Genomic DNA, 23,592 nt, shown 5'->3' on the forward strand with positions numbered 1-23,592 from the left:
GAAACAAAAAACGTTCATGGCCAATAGCTTTTCTGAAAGAAAGGGTTTATTGAGCCAGATGCCAGCCAGAAAAGGATGGGGTCCTGGGGCGCACCATCTGTACCACCACCAGCGGCAGGGCTATGCACTCCTGGCATTGACAGGCTCCTACATATGTCAGGTTTGGAGAAGAAACATGAGAGTTGTTTTGAAAGAATTTGCACTGGCTATGGATAAAGAGCGTGGGAAAAAGTGAAGAGGGGCTAGTTCTGGGATAGGTGCAAAGTCTGTAAGGAAGAAGCGTTTGTTCTTGAGGACCGGTTGTGGGCAACAGTCCGGGAAGGTCATGCGTAGCAAGGTAATGGAGGCACTGGTGGTCACTTGTGCTGGTGGTGGGCTACTGGCTCTTCTCTTTAGATAATTGTGCGACAGCTACCTGGAAGTTAACTCCGAGTTGTAACATTCATTCAGGAATGTGAGCAAGTCTTTCGATGATTTTGCCACGCAGCTGTTAACTGAATAACCTCTCTTGTCTCTTTCTTCTACCCTCCCGCTTGCTACAATTTAATTTAGGACTTCTCAGAGTGGTCTTTTTCTAATCTAATGGGAAGGTCGATGACACTGTTGTATTCTAATAGCACTTGGAAGTCAGTCCACAGTAAACTCTGCACATTGCATGTTTTAGACATAGGACACAAGTAATTTGATTCTGTAGGAAGGATTAACTGCTTCTCCTTACTACCTACCGAGTTTTTCGGTTTTTTTCCTTAAACACAGGAGTGACTAGGCAAAGAAGCAAGATCTCTTAACCAATACCGTATAATGGTTTCCTTTGCTATTCAGAAGCTTTTTAGTTTGATGTAGTCCCACTTGTTTATTTTTGCTTTTCTTGGCCTTTGCTTTTGGTGTCAAATCCAAAAAGTCATTACCAAGACCGATGTCAAGGAATTTATCTCCAATGTTTTCTTCTAGGAGTTTTATGCTTTCAGGTCTTAGGTTCAAGTCTTTAATCCATTTTGAATGAAAAGCTGCGATTTCATTGTCAGGAAAGGAGAAAAGAGGATTAATGCTTTGGAAAGAGAAATAAAAGCAGATTTCTGGGCAATGTGAAGCTGAGAGTTGTCCTGGAGGCATCTCTCAATCTAGCTCCCCAAAGAAAACTGGGGCAACGACACTGGAACTGCTAAAAATAGGTTATAATTATGGCAAAGAAAACAACAGCGAGCATGACCCAGGCCATCGTTAATGTTGACATCATGGAACCACTGCTTTCAACTTGTCTGGTCATCATAGGCTTCCTGATACGCTCGTCCATGGTGAGGATGGCTTTTCGGGCTCCATCCCACTTTCCCGGGCCCTGTAAACGATACTGGATTGGAGTGTAGGGTCCCAATAATAACTGCAATGCCAGCTTGGGGTCAGTGAAGGCCAGAGAGAGCAGGTTGGGCCCGACGCCCACCAGGTCAGCAAGTTCCATTGTGTAATCTATAAAGTCTGTCTGAATGGTGTGGCGTTGGCTCTCCAAATACCTGTGCAGACAAGACAGAAGCCAGGGTTGTCAACAGTGAGTCAGTCAATCAATCAATCAATCTAGCAGTGCTTTCTGAGTACGTGTTATTGGATCAATATTAGACTAGGAGCCCGTGGAAAACAGAGAAGAAAAATAAGACTTTGTCCTTTACGACTTTGTAATCTACTGGAGGAGATATAATAGACACACATGAAACAGAAGAATATACGACTTTTGGCAAATCGTGTGGTTTCAGACTGCTAAATAGAAACGTAGAAGAGGGTAGTTAAAAGAGAGCTTGAAGGATGTGGAAGATATAGATAAACTGAGAACAAAGAGGAAAATGTCACAAGTCGGGACCATCAGAGTGAAGGAATAAAATAGGAATGATGTCGAACGTGCGTATAGAATATCCGTAGGCACCACCTACAGTAGCGGAGGCGTGTGTGGAAAACAAGGACACATACAGGACACAAGGATGGCAGATTCTGATCCAGGGGACTCGGATGTCATCAGAAAGAGAGAACCCACCACGAAAATTCTCAAGTTTGGGACCCTCAATTGTTTTATGAGGGCAGTGGTGGTGGGGTCCACAGTGCAGGACTTCCCAATGTTAATTCAGAATCTGGAAGGGAGGGGGGAGAATGACTTACCCCCCTCCCAATGGAGCCAAATGGAATGACTGACTACACTAAGTACAGATCTAAAGAGCTAACAGGGCTTTTTAGAGGGAAAGTGTGGTAATAGCAATACCTGTGCGGAAGGAGTGGGATTTGGAAAGCTACCTGATAACTTCCTCTTTTTCCTTTCTATTTTGAAAATGAAAGAAAGAACAGTGGACAGAAGGTAGTAAGAGAAAAGCCAGGTGAAGCTAATTGAGATTAGAAGGGCTCCTAGGATTAGGAGAATCCAAAACAAGGAGAGGAAAACTGAGTGACTGTAAATTTGAGGTAGAACAGGTGAAATGGAACTGAAAGATGGTCAAATAGGAATGTACTGAAATGGAACTAAAATTTAGAAGAAAGAAGATAGGACAGAATTTGAGAGCTCTCCCTTGTGGATGTGATGCCGGCCCAAAGGTTGGTAGGCGTGCAGTTACCCTATAGGACTGGGTGTAACGCTGTCCTTGTCATGAGGGTTTCACAAAGAGAGTCAATAAACTCACACGTACCAAACATTATGTGTAGGTAGTTAACCCTCCATAAAGGTTAAATTATACCCTTAGGGACAGCTCAGTCTGAAGGTGGCTAGACAAACGTCTAAAGAGAGGGAAAGTTAAATAGGGCATTTCAGTGCCAGTAAAGCAAAGAAAGAAAGCACTCCGGAAGAGAGTGGTTGCAGAAGCAACGACGGAAGTCACAGTGCAGGGAGCTTAGGAGGGACAAAAGGCTGAGAATTTAGAGCCTATCACATAGAATATCGATGCAGAAGTTCGGCAGTGGAATAAGGAAAAACTAGGAGAGCACGTGGCAAGGGTATCAGGGTGGAATAAAAACGCTCTCCTCCTCCGAGGCAGGGGACAGTAACGCCAGTACAATCAATTGAAGAAAACCACCTCTCTGGACCTGCAATGATCCTGCCTCTGACTTTCCCCCTAAGGTTTAGGCACCTGCCACTAGCTCCCACTTGGTCTAATAAAAGTCACCCAGTGAATAAGCTCAGTTCTGAAGTTCAGATGCTAAATGACTGTGTCACCCGAGCACTAAGCAATTGGCGATGCACCACCTTCCCTTATCACAGGCTGTTCACACCATGAGCCACTGTGACCTGAGCATGCTGTCCCCTGGCGACGGCCCGCCCGGTGGCCTCTGCAGATTTGTAAATCTACTTGCAGTTTGGAATTCGACCATGTCTGCGCTCAGTAGTTCATTGCTGCTCTTCTGTCTTGTGGCAGCTCTACTAGCACTTGAAGCAGTCCTTGCAAAAACAATATACCTGATTTTCTCCCCATGTGCGTTTTCCTACTTGACTCTTCTCTCAGGCCCTAAACATAGGCTTTTCAACACTTTTCTTCAGCTTGTCTCTTCTTTCTCACCCATAACAAACCTCTCGGTGCTATTTCTGCATTCTCTTGTCACAAACTATTATTTGCTTTTCCTTCAGAATGTAACCTAAATCCTGAAAACTAACATGAGAAAGATAAATACAGTAAACTATTGCTTTTATTAAGAACTGAGTGAGTAGAGAAAGTAAGCACCTACTTTCCTGGGAGAGTTTCTTACCTTTTGTCAATTTTCTCTTGAGCCTTAGTTATATCTCTTATCATTTCACTCTGTGAGGGTAATGTCTTCAGCCCTAAAGAGAAAAACCAAACATTTAAGTGTGAAGTTAGCTGCATAGGAACTGGAAACCTATTAAGTACTACGTTCTGGAGAATTCAAAGAATTCCTTAAAGTCAGTAAGTGTGAGCTACAGGCTATTGTTGAACAAGGAAGAGGTGAAGGTCAGAGGCTTCCCAAGGGTTTAACAAGGTGGGAAAGGTGAGCCTGAGTTATAATTCCTTGGAAGTGGGTCCCAGTAGGTGTGTGGGTCTGCTCTCAGGCGTTAGGCAGGGTGTACTTAGGTAATCCTGACATTCTCGACTCCTGACTTGTTTTGTGTAAAGATAATGTTCCAAGGGAAAAGAGACTTGGCTGCCAATCTGCTGTTCAAGTCCAGTCCAGCCTTTTCCCATACTTGGAAGTTGGCTAACGTAGTTCAGAAGTTCAGATCCTCAGACAAGTGTCTGCTACAGAGTTTCTATCTTCATTTACCTCCAAAGCTAAACTGGCCTTTGTTTGAATAGATATTTATTAGAATCCTCCCCTGTGCGAGGCACGGGGCTGGGCTTGGACTACAAAGGCTAATAAACACAATTCTTTATATAAAGAACTTTCGATACACTACTAAGGGAGGGAGCAAATACACATTTTTCCCTGTACAAATAAATAGTAAAGGGGGAGCATATGAAGCAGAGAGAGCAGCAGAAGTACAGGTACCAGATACCCGCTGTGTTTGCTGCTCAGTGGGGCTGTCATGAGGGCATCTAGAAGAATGTAGGACGTATGGTAAAGACTCGCGAATGATGGACCTGCCAAAGAGGGCTACAAAAGAGGTAAGACAAAAGAAAACTAGATTTCAGTCAAGGCAAGGAAGTGGGTTCGGTGTCTAGAAAATGGTGCAATATCTCCGTGACAAGAACACAGTAATTCTAGAGAGCAGAGGGGGAAGGAAAATAGGGAAAGGACAGGCCGGGCAAGGGACCAATCTAGGTGGGCAGCCATGAAAGAACGGGAGAAACTGATCCCTAGAGTTTCAAATGGGTACAGTGAAGGCAGAATTCAGGGATGAGAACGGCAGAAATTTGGTAGGTAGACAGGAGGGCTGTGGGAGAATTAAAAACTCAGGGTCCTGTTGGAACTTTGATAAAGTTCTAGGGATTCCTCCCTTCCAGGTCTTGGAAGAAAGCTGGAGGAATTAGCACCAGGCCTCTGTGAGCATAGGAAGCTGGGCTTTCGGTGCTTTTCCCCGAAGATCCCCTCATCCCATAGCTGTAATAGAGAATCTTTGCATTTTTCTGTTCAGCTCAACAGTTCACTTGGTCCTGGAAGAGTCTTGGTTATTTTACGTGAGCTAAGACGCTCTGGCCTATTTAATGTGACTCTTTCCTCTTACTCAATTGACCAAATTAAAAGATCCATTTAATATGACTGGAATTAAGCCAACTTCATGGGTTACTTGCATTTGATTCCTGGTCCAATGCGCTCAAGTAGCATATGATCTACTGTCTAGAACTGAAAGGAATTAACAAATGATAGGACTTTGGGGAAATTGGAAAGGTTTTTGATTTATGAACTCTAACACCATTGCTTCTTTTTTTTCTCTGCTACCATGAAGATCTTCTCTAGGGAAGTAGATGTAATTCCAACCAGAACTCGGAATAGTTTTAATTAAACATTACTAATGGTCGCAAATTCTATTATAACAACCATAGAATCAAATAAGTTCCTCGTTAGAAGGAACCTTAAAGCTCATCTGATTTCTCCCTGTCCTGAGCTTTCAATCTGCTCCATGTTGGCTCGGGCAATTAGCCATCCGGCCATTTTCATTGTCTTCCTATTCTGTTTCGATTCCTCACAATTTCATAGGTAGCCCATTCCATCTTAAAATGGAACGGGCTTATAGAAAAAAAAAATTGTTTTTGTTTTTAATGATATTGTGCAATCCTCAACATTTCACTCCTTGGTCCTGGTTCAACCCTTTGAAGAGATACTGAGCAAATACAATCCTTTGGTACCAGACACCTCTTCAGATATATGAACCCTCATATCGCCCCTGAATCTTATCTTCTCCAGGCTAATCCTCTCCAGCTTGTTCAGTTATATTTAAAATGGCACGTTTTCAAATCCCTTAACTGTTCTTGCTCTCCTTTTACTGCACTCCACTTTCACTTTTAAAACATATCTTTGAGTGTAGGACCTGTTTAGAGAACAGTTTTACATTGTAGGACATTATAATTTTTTAATGATGCTAGGTACAATTAAGCCCTTTGCAAACCATATCATTCTGCTGACTCACATTGAGCCCTCTGTTCCAAATCACAAAGTTTTTTCTCAATTTCTAGCCAAAACTGAAAAAGAGGCTATAAAGTGAGGGAAGTGAAAATTGGAGAGGTTGAATCTTCTACATTGTGGACCATTCTTTAACCAGGTCTTAATTTGGGGATGAAACCAAATCACACCATTTTTATGTTTGACTTTACCTATAATGAAAGAAAATACACTTCTTTTGCCTCATAAATATATCCCAGGTGTCTAAAATCTAGGTGAGGGGATTCTGATCTAAAATGTACATTAGAGTCACCTGGGAAACATTTTCTCAAAGATCTTATATCTGCCCCACCCCAGACTTAAGAAATAAACACCATGAGGCAAAGCATGCCTATTTTGGGAAAGTTCCCAAGATATTCTAATACATGCCCATGGTTTAAATTACTACTTTATATTCAAAAATTAATTTTTGATCACTAATTTTATGTTAGGCACTGTTATAACCATACATACTGTCTCAGCTATTTAAAGGCAAGAACTTAAACATACTACCAAGTTATTAAGTATTCAACTTGCATGGTCACTTACCTTTAAATACTTGAGTGACCCAGCGTCCTTGAAGCTCTGAAATGGGCATAGTAGCACCCAAGGGCTGGACTAAGCCTATGATTGCAAGAGTTGGCTTTTCCAGGTTAAGAGGGAAGACCTTTTTATACAGGGATACCTTGTTTTTGACTACTTTGATACAATCTTCAAGAAAAGGAAAGGCAAAGGTATAGCCTGTTGCAAAGATTACAGCATCAATGTTATCCTCTCTGGAGCCATCTTCAAATATGGCGGCTGTCTCTGTGAATTCCTTCACATTTCCTTTCACCTTCACCAAGCCAGAAATTATACGATTTGGCAGGTCATCGTTGATTGTTGGATGCTGATTCAGGGCCCTGTGAATGGTGATAAAGACCAAAAGAAGGAGAAATGAGAGAGAACATTAGGGAGGCAGGGAGAGGGAGCAAGGAAGGAGAGAGAAATCAGTAACACACAGGTAAAATTCTACTTTGATGGAGGTGGTAAACAATATGCCAATGGTCTCCCTCTTGGCTATCCCTGAAATTTGGGAAAAGTCTAATGTATATTGGCACAGTTCAGGATCTCAGAGGAGAAGTTGCACCCTAGATGACTTTGAGATGGAAGATGTTGGAGAAGTGAAGGAAGAATGGTCTGATTTGGAGAGTGCATGTGTGGTTTCTCAAGGAATAATAATGTGCCCAAGCCACAAAACTGTGAGTCTTACAGCTAGCCACCAAGCCTTTGCCCTTTCTCCTCTTTACATCCCAGAGTAGTTGTATGTAGTCTCTATCTCACCCAGACTATTGCAGTTGTCTTTAGGGTCTCGTGCTCCATCCCCCTTCAATCTACCTTCTTCATCATTTTTGGAGTGGTTATTCCAAAATGTGTTTATTATTATGTCACTCACTTGCTTAAAATCTTCCAATGGCTCGGGACTGCCTTTGTTCTAACCTTTTCATTAAGCAGAGCATACACAGGTTTTCATGTACCTGCCCAATGAGCCTGGGGATGAACTTAGTCACCTTCCATCTTTGCCATATAGTCCAACCAAACCAGACGACATACAGGTCCCTCAGCATATTTTTTGCTATCCCAAGATCTTGTACTTATAATTAGAACGCTACTTTCTAACCCTATTTGTTTGACTATCTCTTGTTATTCCATGAAGCCTCAATTTATTTTGTAAGCACCAAAATTGTAGATGTTACAGTTTCCATAATTGGGTGAAATAAATGGTTGAAAGCTCTTTGGGGAACACAGCCTCAAAGTATCACCCAACTGACTAATTTCAAAGGAATAAAATACCTTTAGCAAGGAGAAGCCTGGTGGATACCACCTTTTCTAAGTGATCAAATCTAACCTCATTCATGTGGGATAACTGCTAGCACGTGATTCCTGATGTGAGCTACCGAGAAGACACACCTATGAGTATTTGTGCTAGAAATTTTAACCTGCACATAATAAAGGAAGAATAACTATGCAAGTCCAAATTTAGAGAATTTCTGTAAAACAATGGCTTGGATTTTTTAAAAGTGAAGAATTATTTCAGAACATGAGAAAGAGGCATGGCAATTAAATGCAATGCTGAAATACCTGACATGATCCTGGCTTTAAAAAATAAAAAACCTGGGCAGCCAATGGCTCAGTTGGTTAGAGCATGAGCTATAAACAATGCGGTTGCTGGATCTATTCTCACATGGGCCAGTGAACTGTGCCATCCATAACTAGATTGAAGATAACAAGACTGCCACCGAGCTGCCTGTGGGGCACCGGATGGCCCTGTTGGTTAGAGCGAGAGTTCTCAAGAACAAGGTTGACGGTTCAGTTCCCCCATGGGATGGTGGGTTGCGCCCCCTGCAACTAAGATTGAAAACATCAACTAGACTTGGAGCTGAGATGTGCCCTCCACAACTAGATTGAAGGATAACAACCTGGAGCTGATGGGCTCTGGAGAAACCCACTGTTCCCTAATATTCCCCAATAAAGAAATAAATAGAAAAGCTATAAAGATATATTATTGGGGCAATTTGGGAAATTTGAATGTGTGATATATTAGATAATGGTATTTTATCAATGTTAAATTTCGCAAGTGTGATAATTGTGTTATGTTTATATAGGAGAGTACCCTTTTTCTTAGGCAATATATGCTGAATAATTTAGGGTAAAATGTCTTAATGATTGCAACTTAATGGTTCAGAAAAAACATATGTATGTATGCATGAATTTATATAGTATGTATAGTACATATGTATGGATCTATCTTTACAGAGAGGGAGAAAGAAAAAGCAAATAAGGCAAACTCTTAATAGGTGGCTCTAAATGAAGGGTAAATAGGTGCTCATTGTACTTACTATTTTGTATTAAGTAAATCTGAACATTTTTAAAAATTGAAGGGAAACCAGCACTTAAAATTAGCTCTAGAAATGCTTTCACAGTCTCCTTCCTTGGCTGTGTGAGGACTCCCACCCTTCATACCGCAGAACATGCCATGCATTTCTCTGTCTTATTCCATTGTCTCTCTTCTATTAGAGTATTTAAGGTAAAATCCATTTCTCGAGTCTGCCATTGATTTCTTATGTGCTCTCGGGCAAATGAGTTTCCCTAAGTGTCAATTTTTAGATCTGTAAAATGAGCTAAAACACCAAGCTATAGGGAGGGCTGTAGTGAGCAGCAAATGAGATGATGCCTGTAACCATTTAGCACCAGGCTTGTCTTGCACGAAGTCCTCAGATAGGTGAGGTGTTACTATTTGTATTAATACTCCTAGTAGGTCTTTAATCTCTATATTCTCATGCCCAGTATAATGCTTGGCTCATAGGAGGTGCTCAGTGTTGATGGCTGAATGATTGATTGATGCACTGCCCTCTGCTACCATTTTATTGTCGTCACTGGGTGTCATGGAAAAGAACTGGTACCTGGGGAAATGCTCACATGGTTGATGCCAAGGTGAGTCCTAGACCGAAGATTACAGACCAGTAGATCTTGGGCTTCTGTGGGGACAAGGTAGAAATCTGATCTCAGATTCTGTGGATTTTCTTAATGTATGTGTAGAGGTAGCTCCACTATTAGCCTATGTGAACAGTCCTTCTTTTTGTGTCCTGGCCATTACTGCCCCACTGCCGTCCTGGAAACATACCTGTGTTTAGGCTTCAGGCCGTACATTTCGTGGTTAAACCTTTGGTTCATCTTGCTTTCCATATATGCGTTTAATAATGAATCACCAACTATCTTCCTCAGAAAATGTTTAAGTCGAGAGAAAAACAACACATCGAAAGGATATCCGTGGTCTCCCACACGATTCGTAATCCAAGACCCTCTCCTGGTGCTGAGGAAAACCTGGGGCGTGAGAAAAAGTGGTTTGCTTTTACCATTCTCTGGCTCGTCATCCTGTAAAAGTACCACATTTACTTCAAATTAAGTTTAAATTCATTAGTCTGGCTTTTGGACCTCGCACAATCTTTTTTTGTTTCCTGCCATTTTCCTTCTCAAACAGTAAGTTTACAATTAAATTGGTGTGTTCACTGACCAAAAATATGTCTTGGTCTGAACCACCACTGCCTTTCTGTTTAATGTCATTATACCTCCTTGAAAACGCCTATCCCCTTAATTCTCCAAAGCCTATTCATTTTTAAGATCCAGATCAAGTTTGGCTCTTCCATGAAGACACCACTCACTGTTCTGGCTGACAGTTTTTCTCTCCATCCTCTGAAATTCTCTAGTACTTTCCCCCGTCCAACTCATTTAAAATCGTGAAATGATAAATCCAAAAGCAATGGAATAACTTTTAATTCAAAGCCTTCAGTCTTTTCTGCCTTTGACATTGTTTGAATTACTACCCCCAAAACCTGTTATTTATCATTTATATTGAGAGTAAACTGTTTTTTTTCAACTGTAATATGTAAGTGTGCTTAATTATAGTATCACCTAAGGTCACCATCGGTGAGAATATATGTGTGAAGTTAAACACTCTTATTTTCTGTCCCTCCAGATATGCTCGCTCTGGTGTGGAAGGAGGGCACACACATCTTTCAGTCTCCCCGACACATCATCATCACACGTCCATTTATTGAGAATCGTGACCTGTACATCACTACGCCAGGTTCTGTATCTGCATCTTATTTAATCACCACAACAACCACTTGTGGTCGGTATTGTGATCCCCATTTTATGAGCGAGAGGCATGAAGACCATGCATAAGTGGCCTCAGGTCATACATGTAGTAAGTGGCAGAGCGGAATTTCCAACCCAGGTCTGACTGACTCCATAGCCTGTATTTAAGAAATGTCTCATTGATTATTTAATGGAAAAACTGAAGATTGCTGGTAGAATAACAGGAAACTGGACAGTCTTTTGATGTCCTCTGCTGCCTGAAGTGCATGTTCAGAGCTGATCAAAGTTTGACCTTGAATTACCTGGCAGAGCCTACTTTCTCTACATCATAAAGCTCTCTAGCGATAGATGTGAGATGTAAGGTATATATATATATATACACATTGCCTGATGGCCATTTGTCTCAGCTGTAAGAAAACGGTAATCTGCCCACAGAGGGATAATCATGAACTTCACACATATTCTCATGGATGGTGACCTTAACGCTTTCATAATTAAGCACTTTTAGATGTCACTGTTGAAAGAGCATGCATGGTCTTAAGAATGAAATGGTTTTGTGTGCAATCTCTATCACTTTTGTTTTATACGTATATGAGGAGTGTCAATCCTCGGAGCCTCAATACAGGTTTCCTATGTATAAAATAGTGACAGTGATTGCATACATCACAGGTTGTTGTGAGAAACAGGGTTTTTGTAAAGGGTAAGGCATACTCCTGTAATAAGCTCTCAGTACATGCTTAAGGGCTGTCCTCATACTTCTTAGTTCAGTTTTCCATCTGTACCTTGTTTTAAGCAAACGGCATATTTACAAATTTGGATTTCTAAGAAACAATATAAGGAAATTTGTTTTACAAGAAAGGGATGTTTTCTCTTCACGAAAGCATTATATTATAGAGCAAGAATTCTGATACCAAAATGTCCTTCACATCCAAAATTTACAGGTTCATTTAAGATGTTTGATTTACAAACCGCTTCTCCTGCCTACAATTTAATACGTGAAGTCTGAACCCAGCAGTGGAGTTTCTTCCACTTGCCTTAGTAGTGACACTATTGTCCTTGCTATGGGGACATCATTTTCCCATGTGTTTTCCTGGACACAGCCACCTTATCCCCACCCTCTGTGGATGCTTTGTTCTCTGGCAATCTACATTTCCTCAGTGCACATAAGGCCCAGCTCCCTTTTGACTGAGCGTTTGACAAGCCAGTGACATTAAAGAAGGTTCCTGCCTTGGGTCCCCACCGCCTACGTAGCACATTCGTTTTATCCTAACACCCACACACGTTTTTCTCCTTTCTTGTTTCTAAAGCTATTTCCTGATACATCCTTGTTGAATTAATTCACAGCATAACATATGAAATCACTTTTGTGGTGCTAGAGTACTGAGAAGAAGTGTTATTGAATGGACTTTCTGGGTAAAGGTCACTTAAGAAAGTTGTGGCATTAGACTTCTATTTAAAAAAAAGTAATAATTTAAAACATATTGTGGAGGAGCTTAATTAAAGTTACTGAAGAACGGCCAGGCGTTTACCTGTTGACAATAAAGTTATGATTCAATAATGACATGAATAACAAAATATAAAAAAGACATGTGTTTTCCTAGGGATTTATAATGAAGACACTTTCTTCCCAGTTGAAAATCTATGATAAAAAAAAAAAAAAAAAAAGCCCTACCCTGAAGGACCTAGAAATTGCTTTAGAGGATCTATCGTTCTGTGTTCCCTAGCTATACGCAAAGGCTGGGGTGAGCTCTCTGCACGTGCCACAGTGGGACACTTTCATACCGACATGCATGAAATCTTTGGATCAGTTACACTGCTGCTGTTCTCCTTTTGGGGAGTGAAGAGGAAAATTCCCCACCATCCTGAGTGCCAAGCTCAGTGACCCTGGGTGTTTCCATGAGAGCCTGGCACTCCTGCTGGTCAGCAGAATACCACACTTCTGCACGCTGCATTAAACAAGCTCTCCCAGCAGTTATTAGATTGGTACAAAAGTCATTGCAGTTTTTGCAATTATTTTTAATCTTTTATAGACATCAATTACTTTTGCACCAACCAAATAGTTGGTCTCCTTCAAAGCCGAGGCCCACTCTGAAGGGACGGCTGACGGATTATGAACACCCTCTGTGGTCATGACCTCATTCCTTAGGGGGAGGCCAACTGGGTGATGGGAATCTAACTGGCAACTTTGGCTGCCAGTGAGGCAATCCAAGCAAGCCCTGCATTTGTCATCCGCGCTGACAAGCTACGTGCAGGTCTCCATAGTCCCCCTTGGGTCCATCTGCAGCTTTCTCAGTGAAGCAAAGGAAATACCATGTTTCCCCAAACATACGCTCCAGTTATAATCGTCAGCCAGACGGACACATTTAGTACATTCTGACGATGTTCCAGAAGAAGATGACATGACTATTTGAATAAATGTAGATTATTGTACGTGACAAAATAAGACATTCCCTGAAAATAAGCCCTAATGGAGCAAAAATGAATATCAGACCCGGTCTTATTTTTGGGGGAAACATGGTAATTTGCTGATTCAAACCTGCTTGGCTGTGTGGCTAATCTCCACGGCCAGATCCCCTCCAGAGTTCCCAATGCCAATCACAATGACTCTCTTTCCAGTGAAACTCTCTGGATTCTTATAGTCTCGACTATGGAAGTACTGTCCTTTGAACTTTTCAATTCCTGCAAGAGAAGGGAAAATAATCAGACGCCTGACCTGTTACCATTTGACAAATCATTTTCCTTGGCAGTGTGTAGACTTTAAGCCTACACTCTCCGCACGTTCTCCCCTTACTCAGCTGCACGCTTGCTTCTGAATATTTTTACCTGTTTTCTTTTCCCATGGCCTCTGAGCAGAACCTTGTGATTTGCTTCCTGTAAGCAGTCTCCTTCATTCAGGACCTGTTTGTATTCTGGGCTTGTAGACCCAGAAATCCAAACTACTCTGGAAAGCTTCCATTCTCTTTTGTCTGTTCATCCTCCTTAAATACCTACTCACATTCAATTGGAGCATATGTTTTTATAAACTCTGGAGTGTACACAGAGTGTTGTTTGTTTGTTTTTCCAAAAGTAAATCCAGGCCAAAGACCGATAAATTATTTCCTCAAGCTTTAATTTCTTCCTATACACTCAATATTTCTGTTTGTTTCCTCGATTTCTGAAATACGTCCTCATCCAACCTAATACAGATCAACTCCATGTTCTTTCTTGTCATTCTTAGAAAAACTACAGTCATTGTGAAAGTAGATATAGAGCCCTCTCAACTTTCCTCTGCTCTCCCAAACTCCCATTGTCTCCAGGTCCCAAAGGGCAGTAACACAGTTACCCCACCGTGTTGCTGGAGGATACGCAGAATCAGGATAAGTAATCACTCAGATGGAAACCCCCCCATTTCTCGGGGATCAGGTCACAGGCACGGTTCAAGGGTCTCCCTGCCCGGTAGGCTACTCACCAGGGAAGCTTTCCAAGGGCAAGTGAGCGTTGGTGTGGTGGCCAGTGCAAACCATGACCCCATCGAAGATAGTCACCTCCTTTTTCCCTTCAGATTCCGTGACCACCTCCCATTGGCCTGAAGTGGGGAAATCAGGCTGCTTCTTCACACTGCACACAGTGGTCTGCAAAGAAAAGCGATGGCCACAGGGGCTGGACCGTGGCCTGTACAGTGGGCATCGTCCCCGACACCACTTTCCTTACAGAGCGTCACACAAAGGGCTGGATTCACATGATAGGGCTCACGCAGGGATATTTGATTTTCGTACTCCACAGATAAGAACTTTTGGGGGGTTTATGGTCAGAGTGAGAAAACTTCCATGAGGCAGGCTACATAAAACACAGTTGTCAGGCTAACATTGCACTCTCCTCTGCTTCTAGAAATGTGTAAACTACCACTTCTCCTGGACAAGGCCCTAAGGCAATGTGACACTTCACTAAAACTTGGGTTTCTGTGCTTCTGAGACACAAAGACACTCCATGCGCTCAATGCCTTTTCCTCCCCTGTCCCCCAGACATCGTGAGACCCTCTGATGTCTTCTTACTCCCAAGTCCTGTTCTCGCTGTCTAACCTTAAACATGTAGCTGAGCTGTAGGGCTCCCTTTCCTAGTGGAGTAGAAAAGCATCTCAGTGGCTCATTTACGTAAAATAACATTTTACGTAAATGAGCCTCTATTTTGCGCCAATAAATGCCTGTTTTACCAGTAAGTATAAAGAAAAAGGCTGTGAGATGGATAGTCAGTGGTGTAATTTTTAACTTAAATTGAAAAATAAATAAACAAACCTGGGTTAGTCTGCCCAGCCTGAGGAAACATGCAGAACGGGTTCCTATGTGCTTCTCGGGTCTACAACCATAATGTCTTGTGGACAAACAGACACACCGCACCTGTGTACCCCAGCCATCCTGCGTTACTCTGAGTTCTTTTCATTCATGTTCTTGCCTTTACACAGGCTGGTGCCTCTGACTGGATCATCCCTTTATCCTCCTTTGTCTGGCTGATTCCTACTGACCCTTCAACCTGTAGATAGCACATCCTCTAAGAAAACGTCCCTGGTGCCTGATGCCTCACGCCCAGATGGCGTAAGCAGCTGTCCCCTGAGCTGCAGACTAGAAAGCTCTATAGCATATCACCTGTAACTCTTGTAAAACAAAGGTCAACAGAAACCTCCTTGAAAATGAAGTAGGGAGGGAAGAAGAGGGAGTGTGCACGTCCCATGTCAATCTCCAAGCACAGCAGGGAGAACTCTTTGGACCCGCCCTCCCACCTTCCTCTTCCCCTCCATAAAAATAGTCCCCTCTCCTTTGTTATCGGGGACTTGCATATGGCCTCCCAAGGTCGCATGGGTTGCAGTTCTTTGCTCCTGAATAAACTCATTTTCCTGGAGACTATCTGGCTGATGTTATCTAAGGTCAACACTCTTTATTTTTATCAAGCATAATAAAATTTACTTCACTTTTTTATCTCCCTACCTAGAGCATGAAATCGCTGACTTATTTATTTTTCGTCTTTGCATTGTTATTGTTTAAACAAGCGAAGGGAAGTACCACTAGGCTGAAAATGGCTTAATTTGGAAGTTGTCACTGGATAGTACCATTTCATTATTCTTGTTAAGCAGAAAAGGCATGATTTAGCAGAATGATGGAAAAGAAGGAGGCTAGGGGAGAGGAATTGAATGAAGGTGGTCAAAAGGTAGAAACTTCTAGTTAAAAGATAACTAACACCTGGGTGTAATGTACAATATGGTGATGACAGATAACACTGCTGTGTGGCATATTTGAAAGTTGTTAAGACTGTAAATCTTAAGAGTTCTTATCACCAGGAAAGAAAAGTTAGGAGATTTGGGCTTGTTGCCAGCTGTCAGAAATATATGTTCTTTTACGGCTGCAGCTGAAAATGATGGAAAAATCATGGAAGACTTTACAGCAGGAAGAAACCACTGAAGTGATGGAGTACAGTCATAGTTTTACAGAAAAGAAAATGAGGACACATCAAAGTTGAGGGACTTACTTGTCTAAGTCACAGGATGTTAACAGGAGAACAAAGACTAGAATGCAAGTTTTTCTTCCCCAATTCAGTGTTCTTCCCCTTTCACCAGTTAACTTCTTTGCTTGCTCTATAACTACTCCATTGGGGTGTAATGATCACATAAAATCACGTATTGGAGAATACTTCGGAAAGTATAAAAGGGCCAAGAAATAGCGGACAAGTTGTGGAACCAGAAGTCCCCATGCCTGTCAGTCCCCTTGTCTAACTGGGACAACAGTTCCCCTCATTTGTTTTATTGCACTTAAATAGTATCACACGAAGGCATTAGAAACATTCTGGCAGGTGGTTTACTGGATCTGGGGCCAAAATATAAAAATGGGGACCTTTCCATGAATATTCTTCTGGCACAGAGGAGATAAAGTGTGGAGTCTTTGTCTGGATGGGACACAAACATGTGCATATCAAAGCCATCTTTACATGTAACCACATTATTCATTTACTTAACGGACAACTTGAAGCCCAAAGACACCTACAAAATCCCCTACCTTGAATCGAATATACTTTAGAAGGTCAAATTCTTTGGCGTACATCCGGAAATACTCCAGCACTTGGGAGTTGTGCATGAAGTTCGGAAAATGAGCGGGGATCGGATAGTCGCTGAAGCACATCATCTCCTTTGAAGTGTTGATGATCACTGATTTGTAGATACTGGCCCTTCCTTCTTCAGGATTTTCCTGCAGTAAATTAGAAGCATTCATAGCAACTTGAGAATTAACTTCCTGGTTTAGAAGCAGCCAATAAACATTTCAAAAAGTTTTATGAAAGAAATGCTATTTAAAAAAACTCATAGACGCACCGGTGAGTGCGCGAGCACACACACACACACACACACACACACACACACACACACACACCCTCCATATCTCCCAGTATTTGTGCCCTCCTGTATATAGTCTTTCCACCTTGAATGAGTTGTCTTTATGACTTGCTTTTCACCAACAGCATGCAGTTGGAAGGTTACTGAATGGCTTCCAAGAGTACCTCGTAAGTAGTCTGGCAGCATCTGCCTGGGGCTCTTAGAAAGCTGGCTCTGGTGGAACTCAGCAGCCCCAGAAGAAGTCCAGATACCCTGAGGCCACCGTACTGCGAGGAAGCCCAAGGGAGCCCCCTGAAGAGACTGTCTGGGATGGAGAGATGTGCAGCCAGCCCCAGAAATTCTAGTTGTCCCAGCTGCAGTTCTAAGCACGTGAGCAAACAGACCATAGCAGATGTCCAGTTTCAGCTGTCACCGGATTGCAGCAACATGAGAGTCCAAGGGAGAACTGCCCATCTAAGTAATAGTCTTAAATATTTTATATATTTCAAAGCCTAGGTAAGTTGCAAGGGTTTATATATACTTGTGAGATTGCTCTCTAGGAATCAATGCACTAACTTAGATTCTCTCTAGTAGGTGTTCCCATTTTACCTCACTTTTGCTAAACAAAGACTGTTTACTTAGTGTTAGCAAAAATGGGGTGAAATGGGAACTTATGCTGGAGAGAGTGTAACTTAGTACAATGTACTTTGCATACTTTCCAACATCAGTCTTACCTAACAGTAGTGATGAGATCAAGAATTGATTCAAATTAATATCTTGAGAACTTATATATAGTGTAGTCCCCCCTTATTCGCTTTCCAAGGTTTTAGTTACCCACGGTCAAGTTCGGTCTAAAAATATTAAATGGAAAATTCCAGAAATAAACAATTCCGAAGTTTTAAATTGCAAGCCATTCTGAGTAGCTGATGAAATCTGGTGCCCTCCCTCTCTGACCTGCCCATGATGTGAATTATACCTTTGTCTAGTGTCTCCATGCTGTGTACTCCACCTGCCCTTTAGTCACTTAGTAGCCATCTCAGTTATCAGATGGACTGTCATGGTATCACGGTCCTTGTGTTCAACTGACCCTCACTTTACCTCATAATGGCCCCAAAGCGCAAGCGTCGTGATACTGGCAATTTGGGTATGCCAAAGAGAAGCTGTAACGAGCTTCTATTCAGTGAAAAGTGAGTCCATACAAATAGATTGTAAGAGAGAAACCATGTTCGTATAACTTTTCTTACAGTCTATTATAATTGCTCTACTTTATTATTAGTTATTGTTGTTAATCACTTACTATGCCTAATTTATAAATTAAACTTTATGATAGGTATGCATGTATAGAAAATAAATAGTACATATAGGGTTCGGTAGTATCCATGGTTTCAGGCATCCACTGGGGGTCCTGGGACATCTCCCCCTGGATAAGAGGGCATAATTATGACTGGAAAGTACTCAGCAATAACAAAAAGTGGACAGGTGATGAATCCTACTCCTGTTTGGCAGGTGGAATAGAGAAAGAGGAATAGAGATAAGAAAATGCAAGTGATGATATTTGAGAAGAAAAAAATAGATACTGAACCCCTGGGACCTGTCCCCAGAAAGAGAAAATGGAAGCCCTGAATCCCTTGTGTCTACTGGACACCTGGTAGCAATGGTGGAATCCCAAGGGGCTTTGGACGGTCCTATGTCTGAAATCCCCAATAAATTACAGAAAAGTTAGGGGCGTGGGATTGCGGAGAGCGAGTCTCCAAATAACAAGCGAGGCTGTGGTAGAGAAGCCGATCTCAGATACAGGAAGTCTTTAGGAAACCAGCATCAGTTTGGAAAATGTGTTTAATCTGCTACTGATGGGTGTTTCTAGGACTCAGTCTGCACAAATATGTGACTGTGGACTACGTGAGAATGAAGGTCTCTAGTTCCCACTCAAGGCATTTTGCATCTCAAGGATTCATTTATAAAATATAAATATATTTGGTAACTAATATGTTCCAGGTATCACACTTGGCTCTAAAAATAGTGTTGTCTGTGCGTGTGTGTGTACGTAAAATATGCAATATATGTATATATTAAAATATGTGTAAAATATATATGATACATATAGTAGACACAGATGTGGACTATCTTACCATAAGTCAGAGAGTTATTATGAAATACAGCTTATTTATATTCACAGAAGCAGTTTACAGGGTGTTGAAATTTTGCCAAGAGGATAACCAGAAAAAAACTCTTAAGTCTTTTACAGAGATCAATTGTAAATTGCTTTAGAGATAAAAGCAGAATCTGATAATCAGGTAGGACAGTGGACCCTTGACAGATTTTGTGCTGAGTCAGCAGTTGCCAAACCTGGCTGAGATGCTTACCAGAGACACCAGGTGTGTGGGCCCCACCCCTGGCCTACTGAGTGATAACTGCCATGTAGCACTTTTGTGCACCTGGCAGTGTGTTAATGATTGACACAATTATTCCTTCACTTAGTCCCCACAGAAACTCTATATTGCGGGTACTGTTATTATCTCCTAATGAAAGATGAAGAAACAGGTGCAGAGGTTGACTGATTTTCCCCAATGTCACACTGCGAGGAGGGTGCAGACACAGGATTTCACCCCATATTGTGTTCTTAACCTCTGCACTCTGTGGTGGCTGGAGCTCCAAAGCATAATTTTCTATTGATTATGAAGCACTAACAGCCTTTTCAGCCTGTGCCCGAGACTGATTATGACAGAGCCATGGGCGGTGTGGTCCGCTAAGGGGTATCCACTCTAGATCTGTGTAAGGACTCGTATCACACAGAGTTAGTCCCCAAAGACAGAGCCAGGATGCCAAAGGACTGTACTGCTGTGTAAATAAGGGATGTTGTGAAAACACTTCTAAGTAGCTGGTCAACACTGTGTTAGGTTTTATGAAATAGGAAACACATCTGGACACCGCAATGCCATTCCCTGGTTTGGAAAGTGAGCTTGTTTAAAAGCAAACACAATGCATGTCACTGTGGAGATCAGGAAAGGAGGCTGATATGCTATGGCACTAATAAGCGTAACTTTCATTTAAGTGGATGATTCCTTGACTGTTAGTAAGAAGTTATAGGGCTGCATGTGCACATTAAAGCAACTGGACTTTAAACTGAATATACGCAAGGAGAAGAAAACCGCGTCACAGGTGCCCTCTGCCTACTTCTGAAGACGGACTTTAAACTGCTGTTTTGATTTCTCAAGTGAAGTAAAAGTTCAAAGCAACAAAGGCAGCCGTGGTACATATTATACCAAAGGGCTATTATTATTAGAGAATGATCTAAAGTGAACCAGAATTTAAAAAAAAAGAAAAGGAAAGAACAAGGTTAGGGAATATTGAACAGGGGGAGTCCTGGAAGGAGTTGTATCAGGTAGTCTAGATCACTTACCTACTAACGCAGACCAGGAGCAACCACTCGAAATTTTAAAATCACTTTACATTTTCTAATGTTTGTTATTGAGTTGCACTCCCCCCATCGTTACCCCATACTGGATAGCAGGAAAACTCTTTAAATGAAAACGATCTCTGTGCCATTTTCCTAAACAGCAGTGTAGTGACACCTATGTCCCATTTTGCAGCCAGCCCAGGTAAAGAGGAACCTTCAGAGAGGTGACAGCTGCTGAGAAGAGGTCAGCAGGATGACTTCTAGCAAATTTAATCACTGTCAAGGCCATCATATTTCCTGACACGAGATAAAACAACTCATGCACCTGCTTGCAGCGAGGGTCCCAAGTGTTAAAGAACCAGATTTACCTGGAACCTCCAGAGCCCTCCGAAGTCATCAGTCCTTTCAAAGCAGACAGGCTCCAAGCCTTCTTCCAGGCAGCACTTGATGGATACCAGCCCGCTCACGCCTGCCCCAATCACTGCAATTCTTTTCTTGGTCATTGTCTCCAGGGATCTTCACAGGGCTGGGTCAAGTAGCTTGTCCTAAAGAAAGGATGACAAACGACAGTTAACACCTTTCAAGGAAGTCCTTGGACATAGAATCCAAATAAATCCTGCAACAACAGGTGCCTTTGGGGAAGCCAGATTCCGCTGTCTTCTTAGCCGCAGGGAATTGTTTCCTGTGGGATAGGGGAGCCCGGGCCTGCAAGACCCAGAGGCGCGCCCAGAGCTGAGAGCTCTGTGGTCAAACCGGATCTCACTGCCTTTCCTTCCTGCAGCTCCCTCAGCTGTGATCCGTAGGCTGCTCTGCACTGTTGGCCGTTTTCGGTGAAATATAAAGCAGCAAATTGCAAACAGCAACAGCTAATGGGGAGGGGCTGTTCCCGCACCTCCTCTTTCAGCCAACATCCCGCCCACTCAGCGGCACCCATTCCCTCCCTCAGCGGGAATTAAATTTGAGTGGAACCTGCTTTGGGTTGAAAAAAGTAATCTTACAGCCTCTGGTTTTCAGCTGTTGTTTTCTGCGATCTCAACTGCTCACTCTGAGGAGGAGCTGCCTGTGACCCCGCCCCTTGGACCACTTTCAACTTCCTGTTGTTTGCCTTAAAGTGACAAACTCCTGCTGCAGGGAAACTGCTGCTGAAAGTGACAAACTCCTGCTGAAGGGAAACTACGGTCTTTCACCGAAAATAGGACCTAGCCGGGACCATCACCTCTAATGCGTCTTTTGGAGCAAAAATTAATATAAGACCCGGACTTATTTTACAATATAAGATCGAGACATTATAATATAATATAATATAATATAATATAATATAATATAATATAATATAATATAATATAATATAATATAATATAATATAATATAATATAATATAATATAATATAATATAATAATATAATATAATATAATATAATATCGGGTCTTATATTAATTTTTGCTCCAAAAGACGCATTAGAGCTGATGGTCCCGGGTAGGTCTTATTTTCCGGGAAACACCATATCAACAACCTCAAAGCAAGGCTTGCTCCAAAAGTTTAAGTGGGAATTCCTACCTTTCAGGACATCTGTTAAAACAGACCCTGGCCCCTCAGCCACCCCCACGACATAGATTGGATCTTTGGTTGTTTGCTACTGATAGAATTTATTTTAAAACACCCGTGCACTGAGTGGGCGCTGGTGTTTCCTACTTAGAGGGACTTAGAGTTTAATGCAGAAAACCAAAACGCAGACAATTTCAATAAAATAAAAATACTTTTTTAAAAGCACTTTCTCTCATGCAGGTTCATGTGCAATTAAAAACATAAAATATCCACTTTTGAAATGTAACTTAAGTTTTTCAACTATAAAGTCATGGAGCAAAGGCCAATATGATGGATATAGGATTTCACTCAGTGGGTCAGAATCAGGGCCCATCAGACGCAGGAATCCATTTTGACAGATGTCAGCGGTTGTTGGAGAGGTATGTTATGGCTGATGCCATCTGTCTTTGTTCCCTGAGTTAACTTTGCTCCAGATGGTTGCATGCCAATCACAGCAGCCCTGGGGTTTGACTTGCTGCTTTTGCCCTAAAAGTAAAGAAGGGAAAGAAAGAGGAGGAACATAGGCTAGAATGGGGCTAATTAATTTATTTAGCAATATTTAATCAATTTATTCAGTAATATGCAATAGCAAAAGACAAAGGCAATTAATAGAATGTGCTAATGACAGAAAGTAAAGGTGGTTAAGACTAAACTATATACATTGATAACAATGTCATGTCAAAGGAGTACACATACATATAAGTTTAAGAGATCCCAATGTATGTTTACTGTTGATCAAAAATCTCTTGGCTAAATACATAAATAACATCAGTAAGGAGTATCCAAAAGCAGTAATAAGCTCTATAGGATAGTAACTATTACAGTAGATGTCAAAAGCTCATCAAACTAGGAGAACAGCACTGAAAAAGTCATAAATCAAAACCTTGCCAGGTCTGTAGCTGAGAGAAACTCAGGCGTCTCCTGCACCGCTGCTTGCTAGTTCCCAAGATGCTGCTGCTGTTGGCGTTGTTGTTTTTGTTGTTAGAAGCCAAGGCATCTTCTGATGCTGTAAGCTGCAAGCTGTACATAAGTTTTCAAGGTGTTAACAATCTGAAGAATGTTGCTGTTGTTGTCGTTGCTGTTGTTGTTTATAGAAGTTAGGACGTCTTCTGATACTGCAAGCTGCAAGTTACATACAAGTTCCCAAAGATGCTAGCATGATGACAATTCACCAACCAAAGAAGTCTCTACTGTCCATTGAGGCAAGTTCCAATCTCTTACTCTGAAGCAATCCAATCCTAAAAAGCAGTCCTGAAACAGCAAATCTTCTGAATAGCCGTTTCTTGAAACAGCAATCAATCAATATCAATATCAATCCACCTGAGATCTGTCTTATATATCTCTTTAGATACACCCAAGAGCCAAGTTTTATGTTCCTGCCTCCCCTCTCAAGGAATGGCAAGTTCTAGGAGAATCCGGCAGTTACTGATATGAATGTTGCCCATCTGGCTGAAGGGCCAGTTCATCCGGATAAGCAATATCTACTGTTCTTGCTTGGGACCATCAGCCCAAGGTCTTCCAGAGCCTGGCACCGTGCCTGTCACATCATCCTGATATAACTTAACTACTTCTTCACTTCATCTG

The 23,592-nt window shown here is 41.8% G+C and overlaps 1 protein-coding gene across 3 annotated transcripts; it reads right to left on the reverse strand.

The window, feature by feature from the left end:
- Positions 1-28: 28 nt before the first annotated feature.
- LOC109436015 (flavin-containing monooxygenase 5-like) lies at positions 29-21,514 on the reverse strand. 3 transcript variants are annotated; one of them, XM_088799539.1, is made up of 9 exons: positions 21,422-21,514; positions 20,792-20,968; positions 16,716-16,904; positions 14,144-14,306; positions 13,232-13,374; positions 9,722-9,921; positions 6,607-6,959; positions 3,712-3,784; positions 29-1,508 (listed from the first exon to the last, which is right to left on the reverse strand). In XM_088799539.1, exons 2-9 carry the CDS (start codon positions 20,924-20,926, stop codon positions 1,163-1,165), a joined length of 1,602 nt encoding a protein of 533 aa, XP_088655665.1. In that variant the 5' UTR covers positions 20,927-20,968; positions 21,422-21,514; the 3' UTR covers positions 29-1,162. The 3 variants fall into 3 exon arrangements, with proteins under 3 accessions (XP_088655665.1, XP_088655666.1, XP_074175352.2); XM_088799540.1 differs by having other exon boundaries at positions 21,425-21,481; XM_074319251.2 differs by having other exon boundaries at positions 21,393-21,481.
- Between the last annotated feature and the right edge of the window lie 2,078 nt (positions 21,515-23,592).

This window comes from Rhinolophus sinicus, chromosome 7, assembly GCF_057876585.1.
Source record: "Rhinolophus sinicus isolate RSI-liver-muscle chromosome 7, RSI-T2T, whole genome shotgun sequence".
Taxonomy (NCBI): domain Eukaryota; kingdom Metazoa; phylum Chordata; class Mammalia; order Chiroptera; family Rhinolophidae; genus Rhinolophus; species Rhinolophus sinicus.

Bases quoted from the DNA above. Each gene is read 5' to 3' on its own strand.
- LOC109436015 (XM_088799539.1), bottom strand. From the start codon at position 20,926: ATGACCAAGAAAAGAATTGCAGTGATTGGGGCAGGCGTGAGCGGGCTG. The intron at 16,905-20,791 runs GTAAATCTGGTT...AATTTACTGCAG, and splicing joins GAGGGCTCTGGAGGTTCCAG to GAAAATCCTGAAGAAGGAAG. The intron at 3,785-6,606 runs GTAAGTGACCAT...TTTTCTCTTTAG, and splicing joins GGTCACTCAAGTATTTAAAG to GGCTGAAGACATTACCCTCA.